This window comes from Fonsecaea multimorphosa, assembly GCF_000836435.1.
Source record: "Fonsecaea multimorphosa CBS 102226 unplaced genomic scaffold supercont1.9, whole genome shotgun sequence".
In the NCBI taxonomy this organism is placed as follows: Eukaryota; Fungi; Ascomycota; class Eurotiomycetes; order Chaetothyriales; family Herpotrichiellaceae; genus Fonsecaea; species Fonsecaea multimorphosa.
The window spans coordinates 1,085,555-1,111,793 of record NW_015971643.1 but is presented as its reverse complement, the minus strand read 5'-3'; the positions used below and the strand labels follow the sequence as shown (position 1 = coordinate 1,111,793).

General features: G+C 54.2%; 12 protein-coding genes across 12 annotated transcripts; 7 read left to right on the top strand and 5 right to left on the bottom strand.

Annotated features, from left to right (window-relative positions):
- Positions 1–110: 110 nt before the first annotated feature.
- On the top strand, positions 111–2,067 carry Z520_05565 (uncharacterized protein; the record flags this gene model as incomplete). The annotated part of the gene is made up of 4 exons (XM_016776068.1): positions 111–402; positions 538–860; positions 934–1,036; positions 1,109–2,067. The coding sequence occupies 4 exons, from the start codon at positions 111–113 to the stop codon at positions 2,065–2,067; spliced, it is 1,677 nt and encodes a 558-aa protein (XP_016633227.1).
- A 765-nt stretch (positions 2,068–2,832) lies between these two features.
- Z520_05564 (uncharacterized protein) lies at positions 2,833–4,158 on the top strand (the record flags this gene model as incomplete). The annotated part of the gene is made up of 1 exon (XM_016776067.1): positions 2,833–4,158. The coding sequence occupies one exon, from the start codon at positions 2,833–2,835 to the stop codon at positions 4,156–4,158; it is 1,326 nt and encodes a 441-aa protein (XP_016633226.1).
- A 1,411-nt stretch (positions 4,159–5,569) lies between these two features.
- Positions 5,570–6,930, top strand: Z520_05563 (uncharacterized protein; the record flags this gene model as incomplete). Its single annotated transcript, XM_016776066.1, has 2 exons — positions 5,570–5,582; positions 5,642–6,930. The coding sequence occupies 2 exons, from the start codon at positions 5,570–5,572 to the stop codon at positions 6,928–6,930; spliced, it is 1,302 nt and encodes a 433-aa protein (XP_016633225.1).
- Positions 6,931–8,013: 1,083 nt separating this feature from the next.
- Positions 8,014–8,631, top strand: Z520_05562 (uncharacterized protein; the record flags this gene model as incomplete). Its single annotated transcript, XM_016776065.1, has 1 exon — positions 8,014–8,631. One exon carries the CDS (start codon positions 8,014–8,016, stop codon positions 8,629–8,631), a length of 618 nt encoding a protein of 205 aa, XP_016633224.1.
- Positions 8,632–8,998: 367 nt separating this feature from the next.
- Z520_05561 (uncharacterized protein) lies at positions 8,999–10,084 on the bottom strand (the record flags this gene model as incomplete). The annotated part of the gene is made up of 2 exons (XM_016776064.1): positions 8,999–9,846; positions 9,925–10,084. 2 exons carry the CDS (start codon positions 10,082–10,084, stop codon positions 8,999–9,001), a joined length of 1,008 nt encoding a protein of 335 aa, XP_016633223.1.
- Positions 10,085–10,773: 689 nt separating this feature from the next.
- Z520_05560 (uncharacterized protein) lies at positions 10,774–12,680 on the top strand (the record flags this gene model as incomplete). Its single annotated transcript, XM_016776063.1, has 2 exons — positions 10,774–10,869; positions 10,920–12,680. The coding sequence occupies 2 exons, from the start codon at positions 10,774–10,776 to the stop codon at positions 12,678–12,680; spliced, it is 1,857 nt and encodes a 618-aa protein (XP_016633222.1).
- Positions 12,681–12,935: 255 nt separating this feature from the next.
- Positions 12,936–15,001, bottom strand: Z520_05559 (uncharacterized protein; the record flags this gene model as incomplete). Its single annotated transcript, XM_016776062.1, has 2 exons — positions 12,936–14,400; positions 14,454–15,001. The coding sequence occupies 2 exons, from the start codon at positions 14,999–15,001 to the stop codon at positions 12,936–12,938; spliced, it is 2,013 nt and encodes a 670-aa protein (XP_016633221.1).
- An 894-nt stretch (positions 15,002–15,895) lies between these two features.
- Z520_05558 (uncharacterized protein) lies at positions 15,896–16,839 on the top strand (the record flags this gene model as incomplete). The annotated part of the gene is made up of 2 exons (XM_016776061.1): positions 15,896–16,307; positions 16,367–16,839. 2 exons carry the CDS (start codon positions 15,896–15,898, stop codon positions 16,837–16,839), a joined length of 885 nt encoding a protein of 294 aa, XP_016633220.1.
- Positions 16,840–17,468: 629 nt separating this feature from the next.
- Positions 17,469–19,359, bottom strand: Z520_05557 (uncharacterized protein; the record flags this gene model as incomplete). Its single annotated transcript, XM_016776060.1, has 2 exons — positions 17,469–17,744; positions 17,806–19,359. The coding sequence occupies 2 exons, from the start codon at positions 19,357–19,359 to the stop codon at positions 17,469–17,471; spliced, it is 1,830 nt and encodes a 609-aa protein (XP_016633219.1).
- Positions 19,360–21,065: 1,706 nt separating this feature from the next.
- Z520_05556 (ubiquitin-conjugating enzyme E2-16 kDa) lies at positions 21,066–21,811 on the bottom strand (the record flags this gene model as incomplete). Its single annotated transcript, XM_016776059.1, has 5 exons — positions 21,066–21,205; positions 21,261–21,444; positions 21,501–21,530; positions 21,609–21,654; positions 21,768–21,811. 5 exons carry the CDS (start codon positions 21,809–21,811, stop codon positions 21,066–21,068), a joined length of 444 nt encoding a protein of 147 aa, XP_016633218.1.
- Positions 21,812–22,854: 1,043 nt separating this feature from the next.
- Z520_05555 (uncharacterized protein) lies at positions 22,855–24,135 on the bottom strand (the record flags this gene model as incomplete). The annotated part of the gene is made up of 1 exon (XM_016776058.1): positions 22,855–24,135. The coding sequence occupies one exon, from the start codon at positions 24,133–24,135 to the stop codon at positions 22,855–22,857; it is 1,281 nt and encodes a 426-aa protein (XP_016633217.1).
- A 610-nt stretch (positions 24,136–24,745) lies between these two features.
- Z520_05554 (flap endonuclease 1) lies at positions 24,746–26,140 on the top strand (the record flags this gene model as incomplete). Its single annotated transcript, XM_016776057.1, has 5 exons — positions 24,746–24,758; positions 24,812–24,897; positions 24,950–24,954; positions 25,007–25,568; positions 25,619–26,140. 5 exons carry the CDS (start codon positions 24,746–24,748, stop codon positions 26,138–26,140), a joined length of 1,188 nt encoding a protein of 395 aa, XP_016633216.1.
- Between the last annotated feature and the right edge of the window lie 99 nt (positions 26,141–26,239).

The following is a 26,239-nucleotide window of genomic DNA, read 5'->3' as shown; positions in this document are numbered from 1 at the left end:
AGTAAGTTAAAGTCACCTGCCACCCTGCCCCTACATCTACACTTCTCTTCACTCGAAACAGCACCCACCTGCCTTTCCCTATGTAGCCCGGCTACCGGGGTTGCGATCATATGCTGAATTGCAGTGACATTGGCACAGTCCCGGAAGACATCACAACGTGGGAATGGGTGTTTGAGACCAAGGAGTTCTCCCCGCTGTACAAGACGCCCCGAGAGCCGCTGGCAGGGTATGTCAATGCAGTTACCAAGGAACGCCTGGATTGGGCGGCTGTCAAGACCGCGGCCACGCAACTGAGCACCGCGCTGGTTAAGGACTATGCATTCCAGCCCGGCGAGACCATTTCGCTGTTCAGCACCAATACCATCTGGTACCCGGTGGCCATGTGGGCTGTCATCCGAGCAGGTACGTTGTTGGTCATGCATTCCTCGGACTGGGATATTTGACCCATCTTCCCGTTTTGAGATCCAGAATGGATCGTGGGGGAGACGGCCCAAGGGTCCGGATGGGCTGACTTTTTTATTTTTGACGACGATGTAGGTGGAAGGGTTAACGGCGCGTCTCCTGCCTACACGGCCGAGGAAATGACCTACGCCCTGAAGATCGCAAAGTCTCGGTTCCTTATAACGCTGCCGACGTCGTTGGATGTGGCCTTGGCTGCGGCTCGCAATGCTGGCATCCCGCGCCACCATGTTTTCCTGCTGGAAGGTCAGGCGGACGGCTGCGTCAGCATCCAGGATCTCATGAAGCGCGGCGAGAGATATACCCCCGATCCGCCATACCGAGTCCCACACGGCAAGACGAACAAGGACGTCTGTGGGTATTTGAATTTCAGCAGTGGGACGACGGGGTTGCCAAAGGCTGTCAGTAGCAACACCATCTGGTCGGGTGTAGATCTGCTCGGGATCAATGGCTGACCAGAGAGGCGGCGAACAGGTTATGCTCTCGCACCACAATATTATCGCACAGTGCCACCAGCTCAGACAGATCCAGGCGCCCGGGCGGTACAAGATCCTGGCCGTGATGCCGCTGTTCCACAGTACGTGTTGACCCTCCATTACAGGGAAGTTAAATGTGTTAAGAACTAACCGGCGGCTCTGGATGAGTTCAGTTACCGGCCTGGTGAGATTCTGCACGTACCCAATTTTCATGAACGGAGACAGCGTCATGCTCCCGGCCTTTACCATGGAGTCCATGCTCCGCGCCATCTGCGAGTTCAAGATCCAAGAACTCATCCTTGTCCCGCCCATCATCATCCGCCTCGTGCGCGACAAGATCGTCGACAACTACGATCTCCGCCACGTCGACAGATGGTCGTCCGGCTCGGCACCCATCTCGCCGGAGATCATAGCCTTGCTGCAGAAAAAGTTCCCCTGGACGGGATTCCGACAGGGTTACGGGGCTACAGAGTCGACAGCGTGCATTTCGGCACACCCACCTTCGCATTACGACTACAAGTATGCGACCACGGGGGGGATGTTGGTCGCCAATACTGAAGCGAAAGTGATTGATCTGACGACAGGCAAGGAACTGGGGCCGGGTGAGACGGGGGAGATTCTCGCGAGAGGACCCCAGATCGCCATGGGTTACCTGGACAACCCGGCGGCTTCGGCCGAGACGTTCGACCAGGAGGGCTACTTCCACACCGGCGACGTGGGCCATTTTGACGCCGAGGGACTGGTCCACATCGAAGACCGCATCAAGGAGATGATCAAGGTCAAGGGCCTCCAGGTGCCGCCGGCCGAGTTGGAGGACCTGCTCCTCGGACACCCCGAGGTCGAGGACTGCGCCGTGCTGGGCATCCCCGACGAGTATTCGGGCGAGAGACCCAAAGCCTACGTCGTGCTGAAGAACGGCGTGCGCGAGAGCGACGACGTCGGCAGGCGGCTGCTGCAGTTCGTCAAGGAGCGCAAGGTGCGCTACAAGTGGATCGTCGAGATCGAGTTCACGACCCAGGTGCCCAAGAGTCCCACGGGCAAGTTGCTGCGTCGCATCCTGAAGGTCAAGGACAAGGAAGGCAAGGACCGAGGCCTGAGGGTAAGGGACGAGCCGGAGAGGGCGAGGCTGTGATGGAGCAAGCCATGTAGGCAGCGTCCTGTTCCGCGTGGCACATCTGCCTCCTCACCATCAGTGCTGTTCTCTTCCATAGGCAAAGGTGTTGGGACGGGAGATACTTTTGTGTTCCGGATATGGGCGAGGTAGAGAGATAGAATAGATGTTCGTAGAATATACCAGTCTCCAAAAACAATGGCTTTGGCCTCGTCTAGTTCGATGACGTGTCCGAGTTGTCTGAGGCTGTGTTTCGTGCCGCATTCTCGCGAACTGAGAGACGGTCTCGAAAGGCTGGACACCTCCTGAATGGCGGGGATGTATATATATGTATATACCTACCTGGGTAGTAGGATGCTTTCGATAGCGCTATATTTAGCTGTCCGGAAACGGCACTTCCCTTCGCTCCTTATTCTGTGCCATGACGTCGCTGCTGCAGGGGCGGCACAGAGAAATTCTCTTCTTGTTTGTGCGACTTTTGTATACCGGATAAGTGAAGACGTTCTCGAATGGCCGCATCGGCCGTGAAACCATGGAGGTCGCACCGAATTACCCAGCGGATGAAATGCCGCATGTGCCTGTCTCTTCCAGAGAGCTACGCGTATCTCACCCTCAGCTGATTTCGCTTGTCAATAAACGAACCAAACTTGTACCATTTCGGGCACAGCTTGCAGGGCCGTTTACCGCGACTCCGGATCTCTGGCTCGCCTCACTTCTCGGCTCCTAGCTGCTTCGGACAGACTGGAATCGACATCTCTCTCTCCAGCAAAATGGTGTTGCGCCCCAATGGCGTCTTCCACTCGCAAATCTGTCATTAAGAGGGAACTGGTGCCTATTGAACCCAAGCCCACCGTCCCGCCGCCGGATAAGCCCCGAGATGGACCAAACAAGGAGGAGAAAGAACCTCAACCCAAAAACTTCAAGGACCTGACGCGCGAGGAGAAGCTGCTGGCCATCGTGCGCCACAGCGTCCGACCGTTTTCAGACCGCCTGGACCCCTTCGCTGCCTTGCCGGTGAATCTGGACCGCTTCCAGGAGCACCTCATCAGCTTCTACCTGCTCTATTACCCCAAAGCCACGTACGGGTTCAGTCCACGGCTTCGCCCTCACCCGGTTGCCAGCAACTTCTCCATCGCCCTGACTACCCCGGCCTGTTTTCAGGTCATCATGGCGCGATCAGCTCTGTACCGGATAGGGCTGAACAAATACGCCACCGACACGGAGAAGAGGTCGCTCGAGCTGGCCGTGATGCGGCACAAGGGCGAGGCCCTGAAGATGGTCCGTCAGTTAAGCACAAGGTCCAACCCGAATCGCAAGGATGACCTCCTTGCGTCCATCATCAGCCTGGGGACATTTGATCGGCGATCCGGGTCCCAGGAAGCGGCGGGGATGCATTACCAGGCGGTTAGAAAGATCCTGAAGACCACCGGTGGTCCTCTGGCGGTCAACTCGGTGCTCTTGTCGCGGGTCATGTGTTTCTTCGAATGCATCTACGGGACAAGCCCGGAAAGCTACATCTGGGACAATTCGGATCTCAAGCGGCTGGTGCGCAGCCTGAACGCGTTCCTGGAGAAGCTGTGGGAGTTCTGGCAGTCGCTGTCGACCATCAGTGCCCTGACCGCGCCGACCCCTCGAGAAGATGACGCAGAGGCTGGTGAAAGACGGATACACTCTTTCGACCTCCAGGAGGGGTCGACGCTGCTTGGGCTCGTATCCAGGCAGCCTCCGCCAGACGCTGAACTCACTCAACCCCGCCGCCTCGAGCTCATATTCCAACTCACTTGCCTCCTGACGCTCGCCATGATCACCATGGACCTAGCCAGCGACTTCCGGTCGTTGCAGACATACATGGACACCTTGCATCAGAGCATCGAGGACCTTCGGCTCGCGGGGCAAAGCTGCAATAACGCCATGTGGCAGATTCAAGTCAACGACCACAGCGAAGCCCACAGCCGGCGGATATGGCGGGCAGCGAGTTTCGCGTGGGTGATGAAGCATTGTTCGTACAAGGTGCAGTTGTCGCTGAAGGAATGGCTGTTGGCATTTTTCACCGGCAAGCCTGTTGAGCAACCGTACCAGCTGGCCTCATTCCATTTCAGCTACGCGACTTGAGTGCAGTCTACGAGGTACCTGTGGGGAGCGGCACTAAACCAGAATGTCCTTGACCCGATCCTTGACCGGATCCAGAGACCGAAACACGCGGGAGACGTGTCTGAGACGAGACTGGTGTTTCCGCAAGTGTCGGGGGATATCTTTTAGCTATCGATAGCCCAAGATACGCCATTCGCGTGAAATCGATAATGGCGCACGCTTTTGGTCCACCATGGTCCGTCACAGACTCACCACCTACAGGAATGTTGGCAAAAGAGACAGATGGGGGGTGACGGGCAGCTGGCAGCTGGTGGCAATCTTCCAATTAAAGACGCGCCTTGAATGGAATTGGGCTAGCTCTAATTCTCAAAATCTGCTGGTGCCTAGGTAGCTAGGTGCCTAGGTAGGCATGCCGGTTCTGTGGCTGGGGGCAGTGGCGGCACCCGTAGCACCCACCTGGGCACTAAAAGGGCCCCGATGCGAGCGACACAGTCCCCATTTGGGGGAAGGACGCGGTAACACGGTCAACCACGTCCGCTGCGCGTTACCGTTCTGATTAGCCCGCATCATGCGGGCGTTGGGAGGGCTGAAGCTTGGTACCTTTGACTCGCCCACTAGCCTCCACTACGCACACCATTTAGGTACCGAATACCTTGGGCGCGTACCTGGCGATCTTCAAGTACCTCGTAGATATGTAGCATCCTGCTCTTGGGTAGCACTCAGCTGCACCTCGTACCTGTGGTGCCGGTGCCCGGTGCTTTGTAAAAGAATGTCATGCTGACACCTGGCGACAGCTGAAAAGAAAAAGACACAGAAGGCTGTGCGTAGCCATGTGCCACCCTCCCCTCGGCGCTCGCATCACTAGCACTTAATTCTTCCCTAGCGAGGAATTTCGTAGGGGTTGAGCATTGCCCATTCCTGTCCCCCTTGCAATTTCCAAATGACGCCTTGACGCCCCGATGCTTCCCGCCAACCAGTGCAACCACTGACTGCAGATGAAGAGTAGCTCCACCATCCCTTCGCCCTCGCCTCGACCCTCTCAGCTCTCTGGGCATTGCTGACTCTCACCCCATTATTACTACCATTCCAGTTCCACAACCACACCACCACTCTTTCTCGAAACATGTCTTGTTGACCATCATCTAATACCAACCACACCCCTCAAGGCACAGACCTCTCTGTGCCTCCGAGGGCTGCCTCTCACTTACACGCATGATCACCATAATGAAATCCATCATCCCTTGCGTTACCTGCTTTTGAGCTCCCATCCACCCATGGTCACTCCTTAAAGATTCACCACCCTTGCGGTTGTCACTCGTTCACTCGACCAACAAAGTCACTCGTTACCTGCTACCTCTAATTCTCTGTTGTGTTATTTCTTCGACATACTATCAGCTTCGGATACCCACTCTATCTCTCTGCAAAGGCCAAAATGACGACCAAAGGTACGTCAATTCGCTGGCAGGCTGCGACTACGCACATGTATACTGACAACCCACTACAGATGGTGTCTCGACCATCCATGGCATCCCTACGAAATACGTCTCCCTCCTCACCCTCGTGGTCCAAAACTCCTCCCTCGTCCTTGTTATGCGATATTCTCGAATCCTGCCTGGTCCGAGGTACCTGAGCTCAACGGCGGTCGTGCTATCCGAAGTCCTTAAATGCCTAATATGCTTCTGCGTCCATCTCAGCGAGCAGCGGCACCATTACCGATCCTCCCGTCTTCCAACCCTCTCAGATGACGCACCTTCGCACTTAAATCCAGCCAGCTATGGTCTGAAGCAGCTATGGGCCGATGTCTTCAGTGTCAAAAGTGGTTTCTTCAAGCTCCTGGTCCCTGCCGTTCTATACACCCTCCAGAACAATCTTCAGTTTGTCGCTGCCACCAATCTGGATGCCGCCACGTTCCAGGTCACCTATCAATGCAAGATCCTGACGACAGCTAGCTTTGCCGTGTTGATGCTCGGCCAGAGCCTGTCGGCTAAAAAATGGTTATCCCTAGTCATCCTCACGGCCGGAGTTGCTTGTGTTCAGATCCCTTCCTCGACGGCCTCGGCGAATCCCCAGCAAGGCAATTATCCGGTTGGCATCATTGCTGTCGCGATTGCCTGCATTTGCTCGGGTTTCGCTGGTGTCTATTTCGAAAAGGTCCTGAAGAACGGTCAAAACTCGTCCATCTGGGTCCGCAATATCCAGCTGAGCATCGGCTGTCTGGCCATTGCGCTCACCGGGGCTTTGGTGTGGGACGGCCAGGCGATCCGGGAGAATGGCTTTTTCCAGGGTTATAATTCCATCGTCTTTGCAACAGTCTGCATTCAGGCGGCTGGCGGCCTTATTGTGGCAATGGTCATCAAGTATGCCGACAATATCCTCAAGGGCTTCGCCACCTCCCTCTCGATCATCTTGTCAACTATTGCCTCGATCTTCATCTTCAACTTTGTTCCCACGATATATTTTCTCTTCGGCTCAATCTTGGTGTTCTTGGCTACGTATTTGTATAGCGTGCCCGAGGCCCCAAAAGCTATTGAGGCCGCTGCGGCCGACCCTTCTGAGAAGAACCCGATCCTCGTGGTGGAAGACTATGACCTGGAGGGCGGAGTTAGCTCAAGGGCCATTCAGAAGCCCTTTCGGGATGATAGCGACCCTGAGTCGGGCGACGAAGCAAGTCGCGACAGTATCAGCATCTACGATCCGGATGATGGCAACTATTCTCGGAATTTCTCCCCCTCATTGATCCAGAATTCGACCATGGAAAAGCAAGTGCTCCCCGAGCTGGGTCATGTGGCATGATAGCCTCGAATGGTTGGACGAGCTTTCAGCGGAAGGGCGCTTGCATATTTCAAGTTTGTTTTCACCGCGATCTATGTGGTTTGAGTACGAAGAGCTTGCAGTTGTCTTGTGGCTTTACAAGGCGAGAACCTGCGCCAGCAAAGAGACGCTGGCAAACACACACAAAAACAGTTGGAAATGTGAAACGACTTTGTATACCACTCCCCACTTGGAGTGGGAGGAAGGGCGTTATTAGAAACGATGGATAAACCAAGATAAACTAGAAATGAAGACGATTTCGAAAGCGGGCAAAGCAGTCATTGAACCTACGATATTCATCTGGATATTTTCTGAATTATCTTTTCTGAGCTCACGTCTCTGCTGCAGGAAGAAAGTCTGGTCGTTTCAGATGTGCGACGTTCGCGTGCTTCGCGGTGTTTCTAAACCATACATAGTTCGGAGTGCGGAGGACGAGGATCCATGTCCATCGCCCTAATGAAGATCTTCTACATAAAGCACAGTACCCAAGAGCGCAGCATGGAGTAGCGGTAATAATAGTGGTAGTCATGAAGCGAGCTCGTACGGAGGAGTCAACGTGTACCTAAGACCCCGTACCTACCTAGGTAGGTAATCAAGTTTACATGAGAATAGGTAGGAAACTTAAGCCGTCTCTAGAGATCCCTACCTTCTGTGCCGTGAGGTCGAGTCGAGTCGAGGGAGGCTTTCTCATCTGTCCCCACGTCCGCACGCACTCGGAGGGATGGGAAGGTTGGACCAAGAGCTGAGGTTCTGATCTACATATTATTATATTGTGCCGCCGTGGCTGCAACACTAGTCAAGGTAACAAGTTGCGTCGGTATGAGCATTGTATCCCGGAGGTCTTTTTCGTCTTCTGGTCTAGCGAGACATTGGGCACTACGATTCCCCTTTGTGGGAATAATTTACGCCGGAAAATACATTGTAAATTACGAGGCTGTGATAGTCCACCCATTTTTGTATATACTACGGTGAAAGGGAGACTTGCATAAGTTGATACCCTCCTCAACTTAAGCAATTCCCATAATTATTTCTGAAGTCCACCCCAAGTCAAAACTCCAACGCGTAATGGCAGTTACGTCTCAGTCGTGGACTGAAAATATCATCATAGCGAGCTCGACGTCGCAACTTCTGCGGCCAGAGTTTCCGTTCGACGCAAGGCTCAGAAATCCCGGCGTTACACAGGGCGAATGGGGCTTATTCACGACAGAATTGGTTCATTGTATGCGTCTCGCTCGTGCAAGTCGGCACTCCGCCCTCGGTTCCGGGATATTGGTTGGGGCGACCTTATCCGCCATCGGGGGTCCCTTGGGGCCTCTGATGGGGGTGTGTACTTGGCGATTTGCCAGGCGAGCACTCGAGCAAGAGAATGTCCTTCAAAACACACTTCTCGCGAGGGTGCTTGACAGTACACTGGAGCACTGGAACTCGGAGCTCTTCCTGTCCCACGGCCTCATTGTGAGGCTGGAGTTTCCCGACGGCCGCAGGGCAACACAAGAGAGGGATGATGATGAATACCCGGAGTATTTCGCGCGGCAAAAGAGCTCGTCTCGCTCTGAGAGCAGAAAAGTCACCAAGGAGTACGGACGGAATTTGTACTGGGTCAGCGGTCTAGACAAACCGCGGCTGGTGCTGACGCACCTCGATGCTGGCTGCGACCACCAAGAGCCACCTCCAGTGCTTTAAGCTCCCCCAATCAAGACCATATCGTGGTATCCTGCTCTTGTCATTTCTATCTGCAGCAAACAAAAGGCAAGCAAGACATGAGCCTGCTTCACAGTTATTTCCCAAAAGAAAAACAAGGCAGTTTGGAAGAGCCACGGGAAAGCGGCCAGGCCGGCCAAAGGAGGACTCTTGGAAGGGATTCTTGAATACGCGCAAATATGCGTACGACAAGGAGTCAAGGATTTATGGTCCAGCACCATTCCGGGAGGAATAGAAAATGCTTTTTGGGTCGTACCGACGTTTTGATTTTGTTCACCTGTGGCGGATACAGCATCATCTGATGGCTCACATGTGGTGTTGAGACAGATATCTTTTGCCTGAAATCGACTCAACTAAACTCCAACATCCAAACGTCGTCAAGTCGTTCATTTGACGCCGCGAGCCCACCTTGAATTATAACACTCGAGTCGGCGACCACGTCGGCGGCGAACCACCCACGCGGCAGAGGTTTGTCTTGTCCTTCCCAGGAGCGGACCTCTTGCCAGTGTCCAGAGTCAATGTCAAAAACCCATATATCTCCCAGCATTCTGCCAGCACCTTGGTGTCCCAAATTACTTGGATCACTCTCTCCGAACATGGTCAAGAGACTCTCACGGCCACGTATTTTCAATGCCAGCAAGCAGCAAACGCTCCTCGGCCCAGGTCCCTCCTGGTCGTCTGCAGCAAACGAAATCGTGTTCCAGTTACCATCCCTAGGGTCAAAGACGTCGAGAGTTCCACCTTGCTCCTTTGTTCCGTCAAATCCATTCATGCGCCACAGCTTCTCCCGCGCAAAAGCGATCGATGTGCCGCCTCTGGCTGGATCCGGAGCTGCAGCATGCTGCAGCCATTTCCGTTGAGACACACTAAACGACCACAAATCGCTGAGTCTGTCCTTCTCTAGGCAGCCAGCATGCAGATATATTGTGTCATTGCCATCGTTTGTGAGAGCATGATAGCTCCGACCGGGAGGGAATGGTGACTGAGGGTCTCGCGGTATGATTTCAGACCAGGATTGAGTGGCAGGGTCAAAACTCCAGAAAGCACCGTGTTCTTCGATCGGTGCCATGGCTGTGCCACCGCGTCCCGAGAAGACGTAGACTCTGCCTTTCAGAGCCGTGGAAGCCGAGCCAACGCGAGACTGTGGCGCCCGTGGCACCATAACAGCAGAGACTCGGCGTCCTGGAGAAGATGAGTCTGTTTGGAGAAGTACATTAGTATTCAAAGCGGCAGATGTTTGTGCTACTTAATGCTAAGATCGCGGGAGGCGCCCACCTTGACCAATCGAGCAAGCGTAGACGCCTGGGTCGACAGGCTCACGAGGGCGCAGCTCGCCTCCATAGATATAAGCAGTCTTCTCTATGACTGCCAGTGTTTGCGACGATCGGCGAATCAGAGAGCTCGACGCATACTTTTTCCAGGTTCCAAGGACCATTTTGGCGACGCACCTTGCGTCAAGTTCGGGCGGAGAAGGCACTGGAATGCTTCGGAGCCATGTTGCCTTTTATGTACGCTCGTGCTACGAACAAAATATAGGTGGTGGAGTCACGTTTCATAGAGCTCCTGATCATGTGGGGAACGGTTCGGAGAATGTCATCAATGGACTCGAGGCGTAAAATATTGCCTGAAAAGTCGAGGCAGATTGAGTCGTCCGTTCCTAGCATCTCGGTGACGAGGCTTGTAAGGTCTTGGTCTTTGAGATAGTCTCCGGCCAGGCACTGGCGGGCAGACAAACGCTACAACGCCCGCTGCCTATTGGCAAACGATGTTAGGCCCTGTCAGTCACGACCCACCTAGGTAGCCTGCTCGCCTGCACCTATATCAACCACTGTCAGACACTTACACCTTTACCTAGCGAGCTAGGTACCATCTACCACGCCTCCTATACCACAGCATTACAATACAGTACTACTTGTCAGATACCACAATGAGCGCCTTAACTTCCAAGGTTCAATCTGGGACAGGACATTTCGCCCAGTGGCGCAATTCGCATCGAAAAGTGGCCGTTTCAATACCGGGGCGTAAAATTATGCCTCATTCGGACATGCTGTTGAAACATTTCCATTTCAATATCATCACCCACCTGTCTGTTCCTCCTTATTCTACTACCATTTCGCCAAAGCTATGGCAGCTGCAAGAGCATTTGCCGTCAGATCGCGCTCTGGTAAGATCCGCCGTGGCCACACCGGGTGCAAGGCATGCCGTCGCAGGGGAAAGCTGGTGAGTTCCACCTTTAGTGTCCATGGTCCGTCCTTTGACTACTCCCATAGTGTGACGAGACAAAGCCAGTATGTCGGGCGTGCCACAGGCTCTCATTAGCTTGCGAATATGGATTGGACATCTCATTTCGTCAATATGATGCCGGTCAGGTTCAAGCACTTGGTCCCAGGAAGACGCCGACACCTCGATCAATGGATCGGACCATGTCCCAAACCAAAAGGACGCCTTCGTCGTACGGTCTAAGCTTTGTAAGAACAAGATCAACGGCGATCCCTCTCATGGCTCCACTTAGCGAAGAAGACACGGGCGGGATTTATTTCAAACACTTCGACAGTCATGTTCGCCACGTGTTACCAGGACCTTCCAAGGGGTTTCTCGACTTCATACTGTCCTCGGCTCCGTTTCGCCATGCTGTTCTCTGCCTGTCGGCTTCTAATTTGGCCATGCTCGATGTACGCATTCAGTCGCGTCAGATTAGCGAGGATTATAGAAGATCAGTCTTCAGCCCAATAGTGAATAGAGAACACCACGACCAGGCACGAAAATATCACGACCTAGCGGTTACATATTGCGACACCCGAAAGACTGGCAATGATCCAGCTGACTGTGCTGTGGCGCTGGCTACTAAGGTTCTTCTCGCCATTTACCATCACGCATCGACAGACCACCGAAGGTTTCGGCTGGCTGTAGAGGATGCTCATCAGTTCGCTCATCAGCATAGGACTGCCTTCCTGCAGTCGCCAGACGGGCACGAAGCACTGCAAATGTGGCACCGCCTCTCCATCTCCCATCGGACCTCGCGGCGTCCTACTCTCCTGATTGAAGGTGAGAGCGACGAGTACTTCCAAGCGAAATTCGCCTCGCCAAATACCATCGAGCACCTGTACCTCACCTGCATCTTGGGTATGAGTTCGGATGACTTGATATACGACATCCTGATCAAAACCATCGAGCTTCGAAAGAGAGCGGTAGTATTTCGCACGGTTGCGCGCATTCACAATGTCTCGGATCAATCGCAGGACCTCGGACGCCTTGCCCATGAACATCTGGACACGCTGCTTGACAGGCGGAGCACGGCAGAAGAGTACGAAGAAGCGCAAACGGGCTTTGTCCGGGGTCCACATCTGATAGGTCTCCTGCAGACTCAGCAAGACAGACTGTCAGTGTGGAAGTCCAGGCTCGATGTAGCTCAGCTACCGCCGGAGCCATGCGATTGCCAAAGCTCCCCACATGACGACAGTTCAGTCACGTCCTGTACTGACTTCCCGACCTTTTCGAGTCATCGTGATGCAATGAACGCTCTGTATTACCTTCTGTGTCGAGTCATGATTGCGACACTGCAAGGAGATGAGCCCCAGCAGGACTCGCCGACGCCGCTGTGTCACTCAGACGTCGGCCGCGCCCAGAGGATGGTGCAGCTTATGCTACTCATTCTTGACACTCTGAATTTCTCCACGTCTCATACCTCTGACGTGTATACGTTCAGTGTGGGTGAGGCCTTGTTGCAACTCACTCTGGCCTGGCATTCCATCTCTACATTCCAGCAGATACTGGACGTCACCTGGCCTCGACTAGAGGCTGGAGGACGCGGCTTTGAACATTCTCACTGTCCGACTCACTTGGTGAAGCGCATCATCGCCCTGCTAGCCGAGCAGTGGTCCCAAGGGCGAGCTATCACATACGTGTCCTTGGCGGTCGAGGAGAACATTCCCAAATTACACTTACTCGCCATCGGCCTACCGGTTGACCTTGTGGTGTGTGGTTACTGCATGGACGGAACATACTTCATGAAGAGGATGCCGTTGCCCTAATCTTGTTTTTTCCGAGGAGCGCGTCATAAAAAAGCCGTTGAGCTTTGGGGCTTTCATTCCCGGTATTAATATGTTCTGTGAAGAGTCCCGGCGAGAGACGGGAAAAGGAGCGGCAAATGCAAATCCAAGAATAATCATCATCAAGAGTGCTATCTCCCCGCTGACAATCTATATATAGATCTTGGTGTGTTGTGCGCAAATTTCTGTCCATGTAAATCTGTCTGTCTATTCATACAACAACAACAAGCCTTGGGATCATACAGCAGTGGCGGCGCGAACAAACGTCCCATTCCCCTCCCACAGCGCCGGCGGTGTAAAATCGCCGTACCACTCCCCACCAGCGAATTCCACCCTTTTCACGTACGCGAATCTGAAGAACTCGGGCTCGTGGGGCACACGGCGCGTCCACTGGAATGTCATGGGGTCGTTGGGTGGGAAGGAGAGGAAGCGGAGGACGTCATTGACCAGCACGCTGATCCCATCCCATGACGATGATTCGGAGGACATGGCGAGGTCGAACGTGATGTTATCCTCTCCCACCATGACCGGCGGGTTAGCTAGAGACGGTACAACGCTACCCAGGGCGGCGCCGTCTTGGAGCAATTGGCCCGGTGTCTGGAGGATGCTATCAAAACCCCACCGCGCGACACCGTTGAGGAACAGTCCCAGCAGGATGCCCTGGTACAGCAGACTGGGGCGGGTCTGGAGAGACGTGCCGGGAAGCAGGATCAGGGCCAGGATGTAGTGGTGGATCCGGAGTTGCAGGTGCATGCTGGGGAATATCAGGACGAGAGCGGTCAACAACATGGCCACGACGGCGTAGAAGAGCAGGTACCGCGCCATGCGACCCTCGGTTCGGAAGCACCATGCCTGTCCGATCGCGACGATCAGAATGATGCCGATGATCAACGACAGCGCCAGCATAGCGCCGGGTTGCTGCTGAAGGTCGTGCGGAGTCAGTCGCGATATCGGTATGCGGTCGAAGGTGACGTTGTTCAACGCCCCAACCCAACACCCGCCAAGCCAAAGCACAGCCCTCTCGAGGGGGGCTTTGAGATTGGACAAGGTGCGGCAGACGCAGTATTGATAGATGACATGCCCCACAAATGCGGCGGGGAGAAATCGTCGAATCGCGAGTGAGACCACTTCGGCGTAGTCTTGGTAGTATGGTGGATCGGATATTAGGGCGACGTGGAAGAACATGCCGATGTAGATTGACCAGAACAACGTCACCGGGGAGGTGACGAAGACGGATAAAATGGAAGTAATCAGGACCGATGTGCCCAGGAACATCCACCGAGAATCCCTGCACGCGGCGGGCGCTGCCAAGCTGCTGGACGACGAGTTGAAGGTAAAGGAGAGCGGAAAGTTGGAGGGGAATCCAATGCTCTGGATCCCGTGGGCTTCGACGCTGGGGAAGTTGGACCGCTCCCCGGTGCGCAACAGCACTCCACAGCCTCCGCGGGAGTTGGTCGTGACTCCGGCATGGATGGCGGCGGCGCAGATGAACGAATCGCCGCGGTAGATGGCAGACCCAGAGTCCTGAAGACGTCGTGGTCCTCCGACAATGAGGCTTCGGTAGTTGACTTGCTGAGATCCGATGAAGTGAGGCTCGAGCACCATGGCGTCTCTACAACCAGCCGGACAGACGAAGGCGAAATGGTGGTCCTCGAAAGGGCGGCACTCCTGGCCGTCCAACCCGCAGGCGGTGCTGTTGGGCCTGCATATGCTGGTTAGTGACGGGCCCCGTCTATCGCCATCCGGGCAACGTACCATAGACGAGATGTACAGTCCAGCCTGATCGGCCGACCATAGACGGGGTCAGTGCTCGAGATCACCCATTTTGGCAGCGCCAAAAGGAACATGCCACTCCACAAAACATAGAGAGCAAGCAGAGCCACCAATTTGAGCCATCTGCCAGGCAAAACCCTGTCGAGAAGCCGGTCGCACGCATTCTGAAGCCATTTGGAGGATTGAATGTGGTAGATCCGAGGAGGCTGGGGACCTTTGATCCACTGCAAAACAGCTTGGAAAGTGGACTTGGACTTATATAGTCGGTTCTGGCGTGTCCAAGTGAGCCGGTCACCATCAGTTGACCGCTCCAACAATTCCCGAGGAGGGATTAGAATGCTTGCTTCTTCTGGGTCATAGTCATCAGGTTCGGCAGGTTCAAGGAGACTTTCGCAGCTGGGGTCGTCCCTTGTAGCTTCGACGCCCTGCAGGTCGTGTAGAGGATGGCCTTCGTTCAGGTCCCCAGAATGGTATGACGGTGAAGAGATGGCGGAAAATTCTGGAGAGCGCAGCAATGCTCCGTCCGACATCATCTGTACAGCCTTTCACTTCTTTACTACCTTCCCCTGGGTTTCGCCCAGAGATGCCTCGTTGTTCGGCTTGCAGAGCTCTATCCAAGTTGGGGTGAGGTCAAGTGCAATGCAACAGAATGTAGCTCAACGAGGGTACCAGATCGCCAAAAAAAGAGCTGCCGGGGTTACCGACTGGCAACATGGTGCGTGATTCAAGGGGGTTTCAACAGAGTGTATGGGCAATGTTCAAATCACAATATTGACGCCATGAAGCATGTCGACGTCTCCTGGTCAGCTCTTCGTGCGCAAGGCCGTTGCAGTAAGTGACAAGGCTGGAAGATGTGCAGAAGCATTGGAGCAGCACAGCCTCGTCGCAATACGAGAATCGAGGCAAGTCTGCCGAATACGCGTATCGCTTCCCCGTGTGGAGCCTCGTCCCTTATGCGCGTATTCCCGACGTCAAACAAATCTCCCCCCCATTCACACAGCCACGGCCTGGCCTCGTCTCGTACACCTTACCTAGGTACTTACCATGCACGCCATGCTAGACTCGATACATCGACAAATCCGACGTGTTCAATCCGCGCTCTTTCTGATGGTTCCACTCTTCGTAAATATAGAGATGCATATCAACATCAATCTCCAGGTAAGGTGTCCCAGGCAGCAGGCAAAGATAAAAGAGGAATGAAGAGTTGGGTACGATGCATACATATATTGAGGTTTGAGAATCTCGAGGTGTTTTGTTTCCCCTCCCCAAGAGTCCTCCATCTCATTTCAGTGGCCCCCTTTTCAACGAGCATTTCGTTCTTTGCTCTACCCATTTCCCCTTTGCACTGTTGCCCTGTTGTTTCTTCGCCCGTCCACACTGCCTAAACGGACTCTTGTCTAAACCACCCCCCAACATCGACCACTATGGCACAAGACTCGGGCTTTAAACTCTACCGCTACGACCCCTCCCTAGCCGCGGCCGTGATCTTCATCGCCCTGTTCGCCCTCGCCTCTCTCCTGCACACGTACCAGCTCCTTCGCACACGGACATGGTTCTTGATCCCCTTCTGCGTCGGCGGGTACTTTGAGGCCGCGGGTTACGTCGGCCGGGCGATTGGATCTCAAGAGAGCCCCGATCATTGGAGCGTCGGGCCGTACGTGCTGCAGTCGGTGCTCATCCTCGTGGCGCCCGCGCTGTTCGCGGCCAGCATATACATGGAGCTCGGACGGATCATCTTGCTCACGGACGGGACGAGGCATTCACCCGTCAACCCGAGGTGGTTGACAAAGATCTTCGTCGCGGGGGATGTCTTGTCGTTTCTGATGCAAGCGTCTGGTATGTTCTGTCGGTTTTGCAACCACGCTCTCTGCTCATCATTGACACTCTCTCTCCAGGTGGAGGAATGATGGCCGGCAAGACCAAGTCGTCCATCAACACGGGCAAGAACATCATCATCGGCGGCCTCTTGGTTCAAGTCGTCTTCTTCTCCTTCTTCGTCGTCACCGGCTTAACCTTCCACCTCCGCCTCCGCAAGGACCCCACCTCAAAAGTCCTCGCCAACACCCTCGACATCGCGGCCGTCTGGAAGAAACACATGTACACCCTCTACGCGGGAAGTCTCCTCATCCTCGTGCGCTCCGTCTTCCGGCTGGTCGAATACGGCCAGGGGAACGCCGGCTACATAATCTCGCACGAGGTGTTTTTGTACGTCTTTGACGCATGCCTGATGTTCACCACCATGGTTCTCTTCGCTGTGGTTCATGGGAGCGAGTTGAATGCCTTGTTGAAGGGCGGTAGGGGCAGGGCTGTAAGGAAGGGCTTCGAGGTCTACAGCTTGAAGCAGAACCCAGGACATGGCCTCCCATGATCCCGCAGACAAAAGTCATGGCCCTTTGTTATAGAGTTAGGAGATGGTTATGCAGGGTGCGTGAGAACAACGGCGTTCGTGGTTCAAGGATGCATTGGCGGCCCGGTTCGGTTGACATGTTTCCTGTGGCCAGAATAGAAAGTGCATTATCTGTAATTCATTTAGGTTGGGAGGTACTCGGCATCCCACAAGGCAAAAGACTGTAAAGGCAACAACTACAAGGATGGAAAAGGTCGGACGCGTCGTGTTTTCGCCGTTTTCTGAAAAAGCTCCTCGTTTCTCTATCTCGTCTCGTAAGCCTCGTTGACCGAGGTGGTATGATGTATCGTGGTATCTTCTATATGTAAAACGTTGGTGTACAAACAACATGACAACCCTTTGAAAAGTGCCAATCTTTTGTGGCAAGGACATGCTTGTCATTTGTTGAGGTCGAGCTCTGGACACAGTGTGCCCAACGAAGCGGGCAACCGGTCCATAAGCGTTTGGCTGCTGCCCCAATTTCCCAGATTTTCCTAAAAACAAGACAAAAGTCTTGCCTTGAGCCAAGTATCCCTCCAGTATCCAAGTTGCTATAACGCTTCTCAATGACAACAAAGTGAGTCAAGTGAAAGGAAAGAGGGACCGGGAGATTAGAAGTTCTCCTTGCCCCATACGAAGCTGAAGCCCTTGTCACCCTCGCTGTACATGTTACACAGTATGTGCAACTGCGAGCCCAGGCCCTTGGGACCGCAGAAGAACACGCCCGCCTCGCCGGGGGAATGTAGTTTGCGAATCGCCCGGAAGACCATGTCCCAGTTGGGACGGCCAAAGTTCGTCGGCGTGCGCAGTCCCGTGATGGCATCGGTGTCGCTGCTATTGAGCATGATATTGTTGGCATCTGCGGCGGAGATCTTGGCAGTGAGGTACTGGAGGCAAAACAGTTAGCACAGTTCGGCTTTAAATGACCAGGGGGAAGAGAGAACATACAGCGTGGATCTCGATGGCGTGTTGTTTATCCTGGGCTTCAATGGCCGTGAGCAGACTCTTGAACCACTCCAGAGACCCGAAGTCGCGGCAAATCCAGAAAAAGTAGACTTTTCTCAGGCGCGTGTGGCTGCCGCCACCTTGGCTCATTCGATACCAGATAGACTTGAGAATACTGGCAAAGGGTGTGACTCCAATACCCGCACCGACCAGCACCGCCGTTTCAAACTTGAACACGTCCTCGGAAGCGGATCCGAAGGGCCCGTCGACGTAGATCCGCGGAAGGAGCTTCTGCAACCCCCCTGGAGCCATAGAGACAACTTCGGAGCGAGGCTTTTTGGCACCGTCACCCTTGGCGTCACCACGACCCTTGCTGTCCTCGCAGCCTAGCGCCTTGCCGAGCGCCTTGGTGAAGTTGCCCACCATCCGCACGTGCACCGAGATGTAGTCTTCCTCTGGCGCCGAGGTCAGGGTGAAAGGGTGGTACTGCCAGATGGAGACCTCGGGACAGCAGAGGAAGATATATTGGCCTGCACGCGTCTTCGTCTTCTCCTTGTGCATCTGGATCTCGACGACGTTGCTGGGGTGTTGGATGACCTTGGTCACGTAGGTCTTGTGCCGGCCGCGGATCTCGCGGAGGACTCTCTCCAGAAGGTACGCGAAGCCTCCGTACATCCAGTACTCCCAGAAGACGCCCGTCCCGAAGCAGAACGGAGCGGTGTCGGCCTTGATCATACAGAAAGCGCCGTGGACGGACCAGAAGACGAAAAAGACAATGAAGAGGTGGTGGACGGACCAGAACCGTTCGTAATTGGCACGTCGCGGCTTTTCGATGGACGTGAAGAGCATGGCCATCAAGGAGAAGAGCATGACGTAGCCAGACCAGCCCGGGCCCGTCACAAAGTTGATCTTGAGAAAGCCGACGAAGCCCAGTTTCTCTTTAGCCGCGAGCTGGGCGAAGTTGTTCCAATGCGCAATGGTGTGGACCCATGTGAAGAAGACGATCGAGTAGGCGACGAGCTTGTGAAAGGTCAGGTTCTTGTCGAACGGAACGATGCTGTTTAGAGGCGTTTGGCGCAGCAACGATATCAGCGTCCGACACACAGGGAAGAGGATCAAGGCGACGTCGAAGTGCAGCACCAGTGCGGCCGACCTCGCAATGGGATACGTGATGCCAAAGGTCGCCCGCGCTCCCGTCAAGTTGTCCTTGAGTTGGTAGTTCATGAAGCCGAAGCCAAAGACCAGTCCGTGTACCAGCACGAACACTCCCACCACGATCCGCCGCGAGCCCTCGTTGACCATCCACCGCTCGAACTTTTCTCTCATGTTTAGATCCCGGGGCGCCTCGCCGCTCACTTCTCCAGACAGCAGCATCCTCGACAGTGGAGTTGATCTTGTGCGGTCCGCCATCGAGGAATATGTCGACGACGTGTTTGACCTGACCAACGGCTTCTCGATGTAATACATTGGAGCATTATTGTGCGTCGTAGTGTTGGACCGTCCCAGCGGCTTTTCGTAGAAGTAGGAAGGATAGGGCGGTGGCGTCGAGGTGTTCATGGCGGGCAGACGATAATGTAAGGTCGTAGAGCTGCGGTCCAGAACAACCTGATACGAAATTGTTTCCAATGACGGTCCACTGCACACTGCAATTCGGCAACCGAGGCTGTGGCAGGGTAGAGACTTGCGACGACTTCCCACGATGGTTTCGAAACACTGTCTTGACACAGTATTAGTATGAAGGAAATGACGGCCTCGCTTAGGACTTGGGTATACTTGCCTCGTACAACCAGGATACCCGGGGAACGTTAGCACCACACAAGCCTGTCTCGGCGTGTCAGAAGCGAAACGAGCAGTGTGTTCAACACCAAAAATCTATACAAGAATCCAAAGAAAGCGCACCGGGCCAGGGAAGAAGGGAAGATGATGATCAGCACAAGTCAACAGGACGATCGAGAAATAGGGCCACAATTGTAGTTACCATTTCCCCTCCCCCTTGGGCGCTTCTCGCTACAGAATAAACATCAGTGGCATGGCAGAGTTTGTCGACCTTTTTCATGCAATTCTCAGGGGGAGGGTTGGCAGGTGCAGATCCCGCAGGCCAGAGCCACAGATGGAGCAGCAGAGGTCAATCGGAAGACAGAGTCCAGTGCTTGGATATCCACATGGTCGCTGGAGACAGCGTGACAGGCGTCGAGACCCGGCAAGAAGCGAAAGCCAGACGTAGCCAGACGCTGTGGACGAAGCTTTTGAGTCGGACGTCGAAAGAGGTCGAGAAAAGGCTTTGAGAGACGATGATTTGGCGGCCATGGGCGGTGGATGAGGCCTGGTGAAACGCGCCAGGGGCTGGGAGCCTCCGAAACGGGCCAGCCGACGCCGGAAAACCAACTCTTTGCACGTCCCCGTCGTGTTTGCCGCTCAGCCTCCTTGTTGCCTCCTTGTTTCAGTTGATGCAAGGCTTTCCTACACATACTACGTACAACTCCCACGGGTGCCCACGACGGGCCCATCAGGCCACGCAACCACGATCCCACCGCCATGTCCAGGGTGGGCTTTGTAGAGGCACGTGCCTTGGCGCACTTGGAGCCTGCAAGCTGCCAGTGAGTTGGAGCCTCGTCCTCCATCGCCTCCATCGCCTCCATCGGAGTGCGGCTTTCGCAGCCCGAACAAGCCTTCTAATTGGGTGGTCACTGGCCAGGTCTGGTCCCATCAACCTTGGCGACTCATGCGGTCATTTCGCAGCCTACGAATCACTCTTGCAAGATTGGGGCAAGGCGGCTGCAGCATACATCAAATCTCAGGCGTCAACACCTGTCTGATCTAGTCGAAGAGTTTCGAAATGTGAATGGACGGAGCTGAACAGGTTGATCACGGGGCCAAAGACCAAAAGACCAGAAAAGAAACAAGTAGTGGGGTAAGCCAAAAGCACAGTTTGTCAGTTATCCCTCAAGCACGCCTTGGTGTAATGCATCATAAGAGTTCATCCGAGATCGTGCTGCTGGACATAAACATTCCCCCATAACGTCTGCGCCTGTTTCTCCCGTTGCTTGTCGTTGCACCCTCGGTGTAATGCATGTGTCATACTCTGCCAACAGTATCCGTGGAGTCGCGGCTCATCTAGCAAATCCCTTGTGTAATGGCTGTCATCGTCGCCGCAGCTCCATACCAAACACGGCCAATTCTCGTCTGAAGCAGCAACATCGCCCCTGCCGCTTGGCACTGCCGAGCACAGCTAACAACCACCACCTCCCATCCTGTCACCTGAACTAGATTGCAAACTTTCTCGTCCATTCTCTGGCGGTTGCCTCGTATCGAGCACGGTCGGTTTTGTACACATGAGCGATCTCCGGAACAAGTGGGTCGTCAGGGTTAGGGTCGGTAAGCATAGAGCAGATGGATAGAAGGACTGTTCAATTGGTCAGCCATACGTTTCTAATCAGGCAGGCGGCGACCGTGCAAACCTTTCGATATTGCCAGAGCGGGGCTCCACTGGTCTCGGAGGATATCAAGGCAGATGCTGCCGTTGGAGTTGATGTTGGGGTGGTAGATTCGAGTGGTGAAATTGACCTTCGGTGGCTTGAAGGGGTAGTCTGTAGGGAAGTGGATGGCCAGGAAGAAGACACCGCCTTGGAATGGGCTGTCACTCTGCAAAAATTTGGTCAGTCGCGGAGGTTAACGTAGTCAGGGGTATAATGACTTACAGGACCCATGATCGTTGCTTGCCAGTGGAACTGGTACTGATGTTAGCAAGCGACATCCGCTCGACCGCCGCGTCGGTCTCCGGCGGTTTTCCAGGACTCTTTACTCACCAGGTCGTCTCCCATGGGACCAGCTGAGCATGAGGAGGGAGGATCACTGCGTCCGAGATAATCAGTATAGCCATTCCAACAACCCCGTATGATCTTATCAGGCCCAAGTCGGCCTCGTGCACACTCCTGCCGCACATCTAGGGTGCAAAGAGGACTCACCGGCCAAGATCTGTAAGTTCCTTGTTGATTCGCTTTAGAGCCATGGCTGAAAATGTGAGGTAGAGAGGATTTTTGAGGCCAAAGGTGGTCGATATCGAGGGGGACGTGGGGCTACGATCTGAGTCAACCTGGGTTGGTAATGAAGTCAATAGGATAAAGGATAGCGTACAAACCTGAGGAATGTGCGAAGAGAAGAATTAATTATTAAGAGGTTACGATGAGGTTGTCGCGAGAAAGGAGGCGGTAGTGTCAAGAGGTTTGATCGGTTGGTCAAAGGGTGGTTGTTATGTGGTCAGTGGTGAGAGGGAAGAGAGATCGACTTTCCTTCAGCCGACTGGATCGCAGTTTAAACTGAAAGAAGGCTACGCTTGGCAGACGGCAGGCGGCAGAAGGTGCTGGACGCAGTAACTGAGGAATAGAGGGCGGGCGCAGGGCGAGGGGCACTACAAGTACCCTAGTACCCTAGTGACTTCAGGTGACGCTGTCCCTCAGGCAAGCCGGGCGGGCGTGGGCGGTGCGTGGGTGCTGCCTTTGCCTGGACGCCGGGCGCCCAATGATATCCACTTGGGCTTCAACTTTTCCTTGACTTCGCCACCACCAGCGAGGCGACATTTGCTGTCATTAGATCTCTAGGTACCTATCTGACAAAGCATAACCCGCGACCTTTAAATCCCATCACCAAATACGTATCGAGATATTGGTTGATGAAACTGTCGCTCGTTGATCCGCTCGCCGTTTCTTCCGCCCTTCTGAGTCAGGAACACTACACGCTTACTGGAGCACAGCAATCTGTATTCTCACGTGGCAATAATGACACCATTTCACACCGGTTTATACACAAAAATGAAGATTAAGAATCAAGCTTTTCTCCCGGGGTGTATCGTTCCATTTCCGTGCAGCAAACACTTTTGGCATTTTCTCCTTCAACCACTGGCGAGAAAGAAGGTGTGGCCGTCGAAGTGTTGGATGAAACCGTGGTTCAGATGGCAAGGGCCTTTCAGCATGATTGACCGTCCAAGGATCCGGATGGGATGCGAGTTTGATCCGGAGTAGATTTTAAATTCCGCCTTTGACAGTCGACGCGCCTTTAGCAAAATGCTTGTATCCCGGTAATGGCCCGGCCTAGGATCAAGGCGTGAATATCACTCTGTCCTTCATATGTCTGCGTCACGAAAAGATTTGCAACATGACGACCGATGTGGTACTCATCGCTGACGGCGTTCCCACCGAAGATCTCCTGGAGATGCCTGGCGTTCACCAACGCTCGATCACAGTTCTGTCTCTTGATCATTGAAATCATTTCTGGAGTGACCTTGCCCTCATCCTTCAGACGACCGACTTGATACGCTGCGGCCAGTCCAAAAGCCGCGTCCGTGACGGCGTCGGCTAGCTTCTTTTGAACGAGCTGATATTTGGCAAGCGGATTGTTCTTGAACTGCTTCCTCTCTAGGGCATACTCTCTGGTCCGGCTGATACAGTCTTCAAGGGCGCCCATTGTTCCCCAGGCGATACCATACCGCGCCGAATTGAGGCAAGCGAATGGACCTCTGAGACCTTCAACATCTGGAAACATGTTCTCCTTGGGGACGGGACAGTCATCGAGCTGAATCATGCCCGTTATCGATGCCCGAAGTCCGTTCTTGTCCTTCAGAGGTGGCGTCTCGAGGGTTCCTGGGGGGCATTTTTCTCTCTCGATCAAAAATCCTCGAATCTTGCCTGTTTCTTGCAGCTTCGCCCACACAAGTAGCACATCCGCGATTGGCGAATTCGTGATCCAGGTCTTTGACCCTGATAGCGAGAAGTATCCCTCCTTCGACGGGTGTGGCTTTGCAGTCGTCTCCATTGAACCCGGGTCGGAGCCGTGGTTGGGCTCGGTCAAGCCGAAACAGCCAACCAGTTGGCCTCTGGCCAGCTTCTCCAAGTATTTGTCCTTTTGTTCCTGTGTCCCAAACTCATCTATGGGTCCCATGACCAGAGAGCTCTGGACAGACATGCCTGATCGGTACCCCGAGTCAACCCTTTCCACTTCTCGCGTTATCAAACCGGCAGCGACGTTGCTCACGCCAGCACATCCGTAACCTTTTATTGTGGCACCCAACAGACCTAACTCGCCCATTTCCTGCAAGATTGTCTTGTCGTAGTCTTCCTTGCGATATGCTTCCAAAACCCTGGGTAGCAGGCGCTCCTGGCAGTAAGAATGCGCCGTTTCTTGGATCGCTTGTTCTTCCTCGGTCAGAAAGTTTGACAGGTTGAGCGGGTCTTCCCATTTGAAAGCTGCTGCGGAAGAGGCATGCCTGCGATGGGACGGGCGCGCCGTGGGGGACAGGCGGGCCCGCGCAGCTCGACGAAGGAGGGAGCGAGACAACATAGGGAAGGGATCGCACCGGAAGACGTGCAGAGAAGCAGAAGAGAGAGGAAACGAGACTCTCAAGTTGGAAAAGGAAATGGCCAAATTTGTGGACGTGGAGATCAGCGAGGTGATTCAATGAGTACTATGTATTGTCAAATTGCCGAGGCGATTTTTCAGAGCTCCCGCAACTCGTACCATTGAGGGATCTCCGAGGCGGCAGTGGCGCTCACCAGCCGACTTTGTGGGAGAATGGAGGTTTGCACGAGCTTGAAGCGGACTATTTTCAAAAAAAAAAAGCGAAGGCTTTAGAATTGATAATGGCTTTGGCCGGATGTGCATGAGCGCCTTTGCGGAGTACCAACTACAGTACCTAGCGAGCTAGGTATGTGTCAGGTCGGCGAAAGCAAGATTGCGCTACAAAGTCTTGAAGTCGGCCGTACCCAATCGCCTGCAGCTGCGGAGGAGCTCTTGACTGGTGCGCGCAGTTATGCACGTCATTCACTTGTCGTCCTGCAGGCGCGGAACGCGATTCACTTTACGCGCACTTTTTGACCTCCATCCTCTTGTCATGCGATGCACCTCCAAGGTCCACTCAACCGATCTGTGACACTCACAACGCTCTGAGACGATGGGTATCAAACGTATGTTGCATTCCTTGGCCAATCGTCAAACGTGACAAGCTCACTGCGAACAGAACTCTACCATGTCATCGCCGAGGAGGCACCTGACGCCATCAAGACTGGTGAGATCAAGAACCACTTTGGAAGGAAGGTTGCAATTGTACGTGACCGTGATATCTGGTTGATGCCTCGGACTAATACGGATGCACCAGGATGCGTATGCTTTGAACAAGCTCCCAAATCAGCGAATGAGCGACTGACTCCCACAGATCGATGAGCATCTACAGCTTCCTGGTGGCGGTCCGCTCAGATGGCCAACAGCTGATGTCTGACACGGGTGAAACCACATCCCATCTCATGGGCATGTTCTACCGCACTCTGCGCATGGTCGACAACGGCATCAAACCACTCTACGTCTTCGACGGAGCGCCCCCCAAGCTCAAATCCGGAGAGCTGGCGAAGCGCTTTGCTCGGAAGAATGAAGCGAGTGATCAGCACGAAGAGGCAAAAGAGACGGGTACCGCTGAGGAGGTGGAGAAATTCTCAAGGCGTACAGTCAGAGTCACGCGAGAGCACAACGAAGAGTGCCGGCGCCTGCTCAAGCTGATGGGGATACCCTACATTGTCGCTCCTACTGAGGCCGAGGCCCAGTGTGCGGTTCTGGCGCGTGCTGGTAAGGTGTACGCGGCAGCGTCCGAGGACATGGACACGTTGACGTTCAACTCACCAATCTTGCTCCGTCACCTCACGTTCAGTGAGCAGCGCAAGGAACCCATCCAGGAGATACACCTCGACAAGACATTGGAGGGACTCGGTATGGACAGAACTCAGGTACGGACTCCATGGAACGAGCAATAGGTGTTGTTGATTAACTCGGCCAGTTTATTGACCTGTGTATACTTTTGGGGTGCGACTATCTGGATCCAGTGCCCAAAATCGGCCCGAACACTGCGTTGAAGCTCATCCGAGAGCACGGTTCTTTGGAGGGGGTGGTCGAGTTCATTGAAAACGATCCCAAGAAGAGATACACGATTCCAGAGGACTGGCCATACAAGGAGGCGCGCGAGTTGTTTCTGCACCCAGACGTGCGGTCTGCCGACGACCCCGAATGCGACTTCAAGTGGGACGCTCCCGACGTCGAGGGTCTCGTTCAATTCCTGGTACACGAGAAAGGCTTCAACGAGGACCGTGTCCGAAGCGCCGCTCAGAAATTGCAGAAAAATGTCAAGACGGCCCAACAGTCGCGGCTCGAGGGGTTCTTCAAAACCGTGCCCAAGACCGAGGAGGAAAAGAAGAGCCTGAAACGCAAGCACGACGAGAAGATCGCCGAAGCAAAGAAGAAAAAGAAGGAAGAGGCCAAGACCAAGAAGGAATCCAAGTCCAAGGCACACCTGTCGACGTGAGCCAAGGGAGGCGGCCAGGGGAGCCTGTACCCGGTATATTTGGGAAGTCGGCATGCAGTTTATGACACATGAGGTTATGGGCGAAGGCGGTGTTTTAAA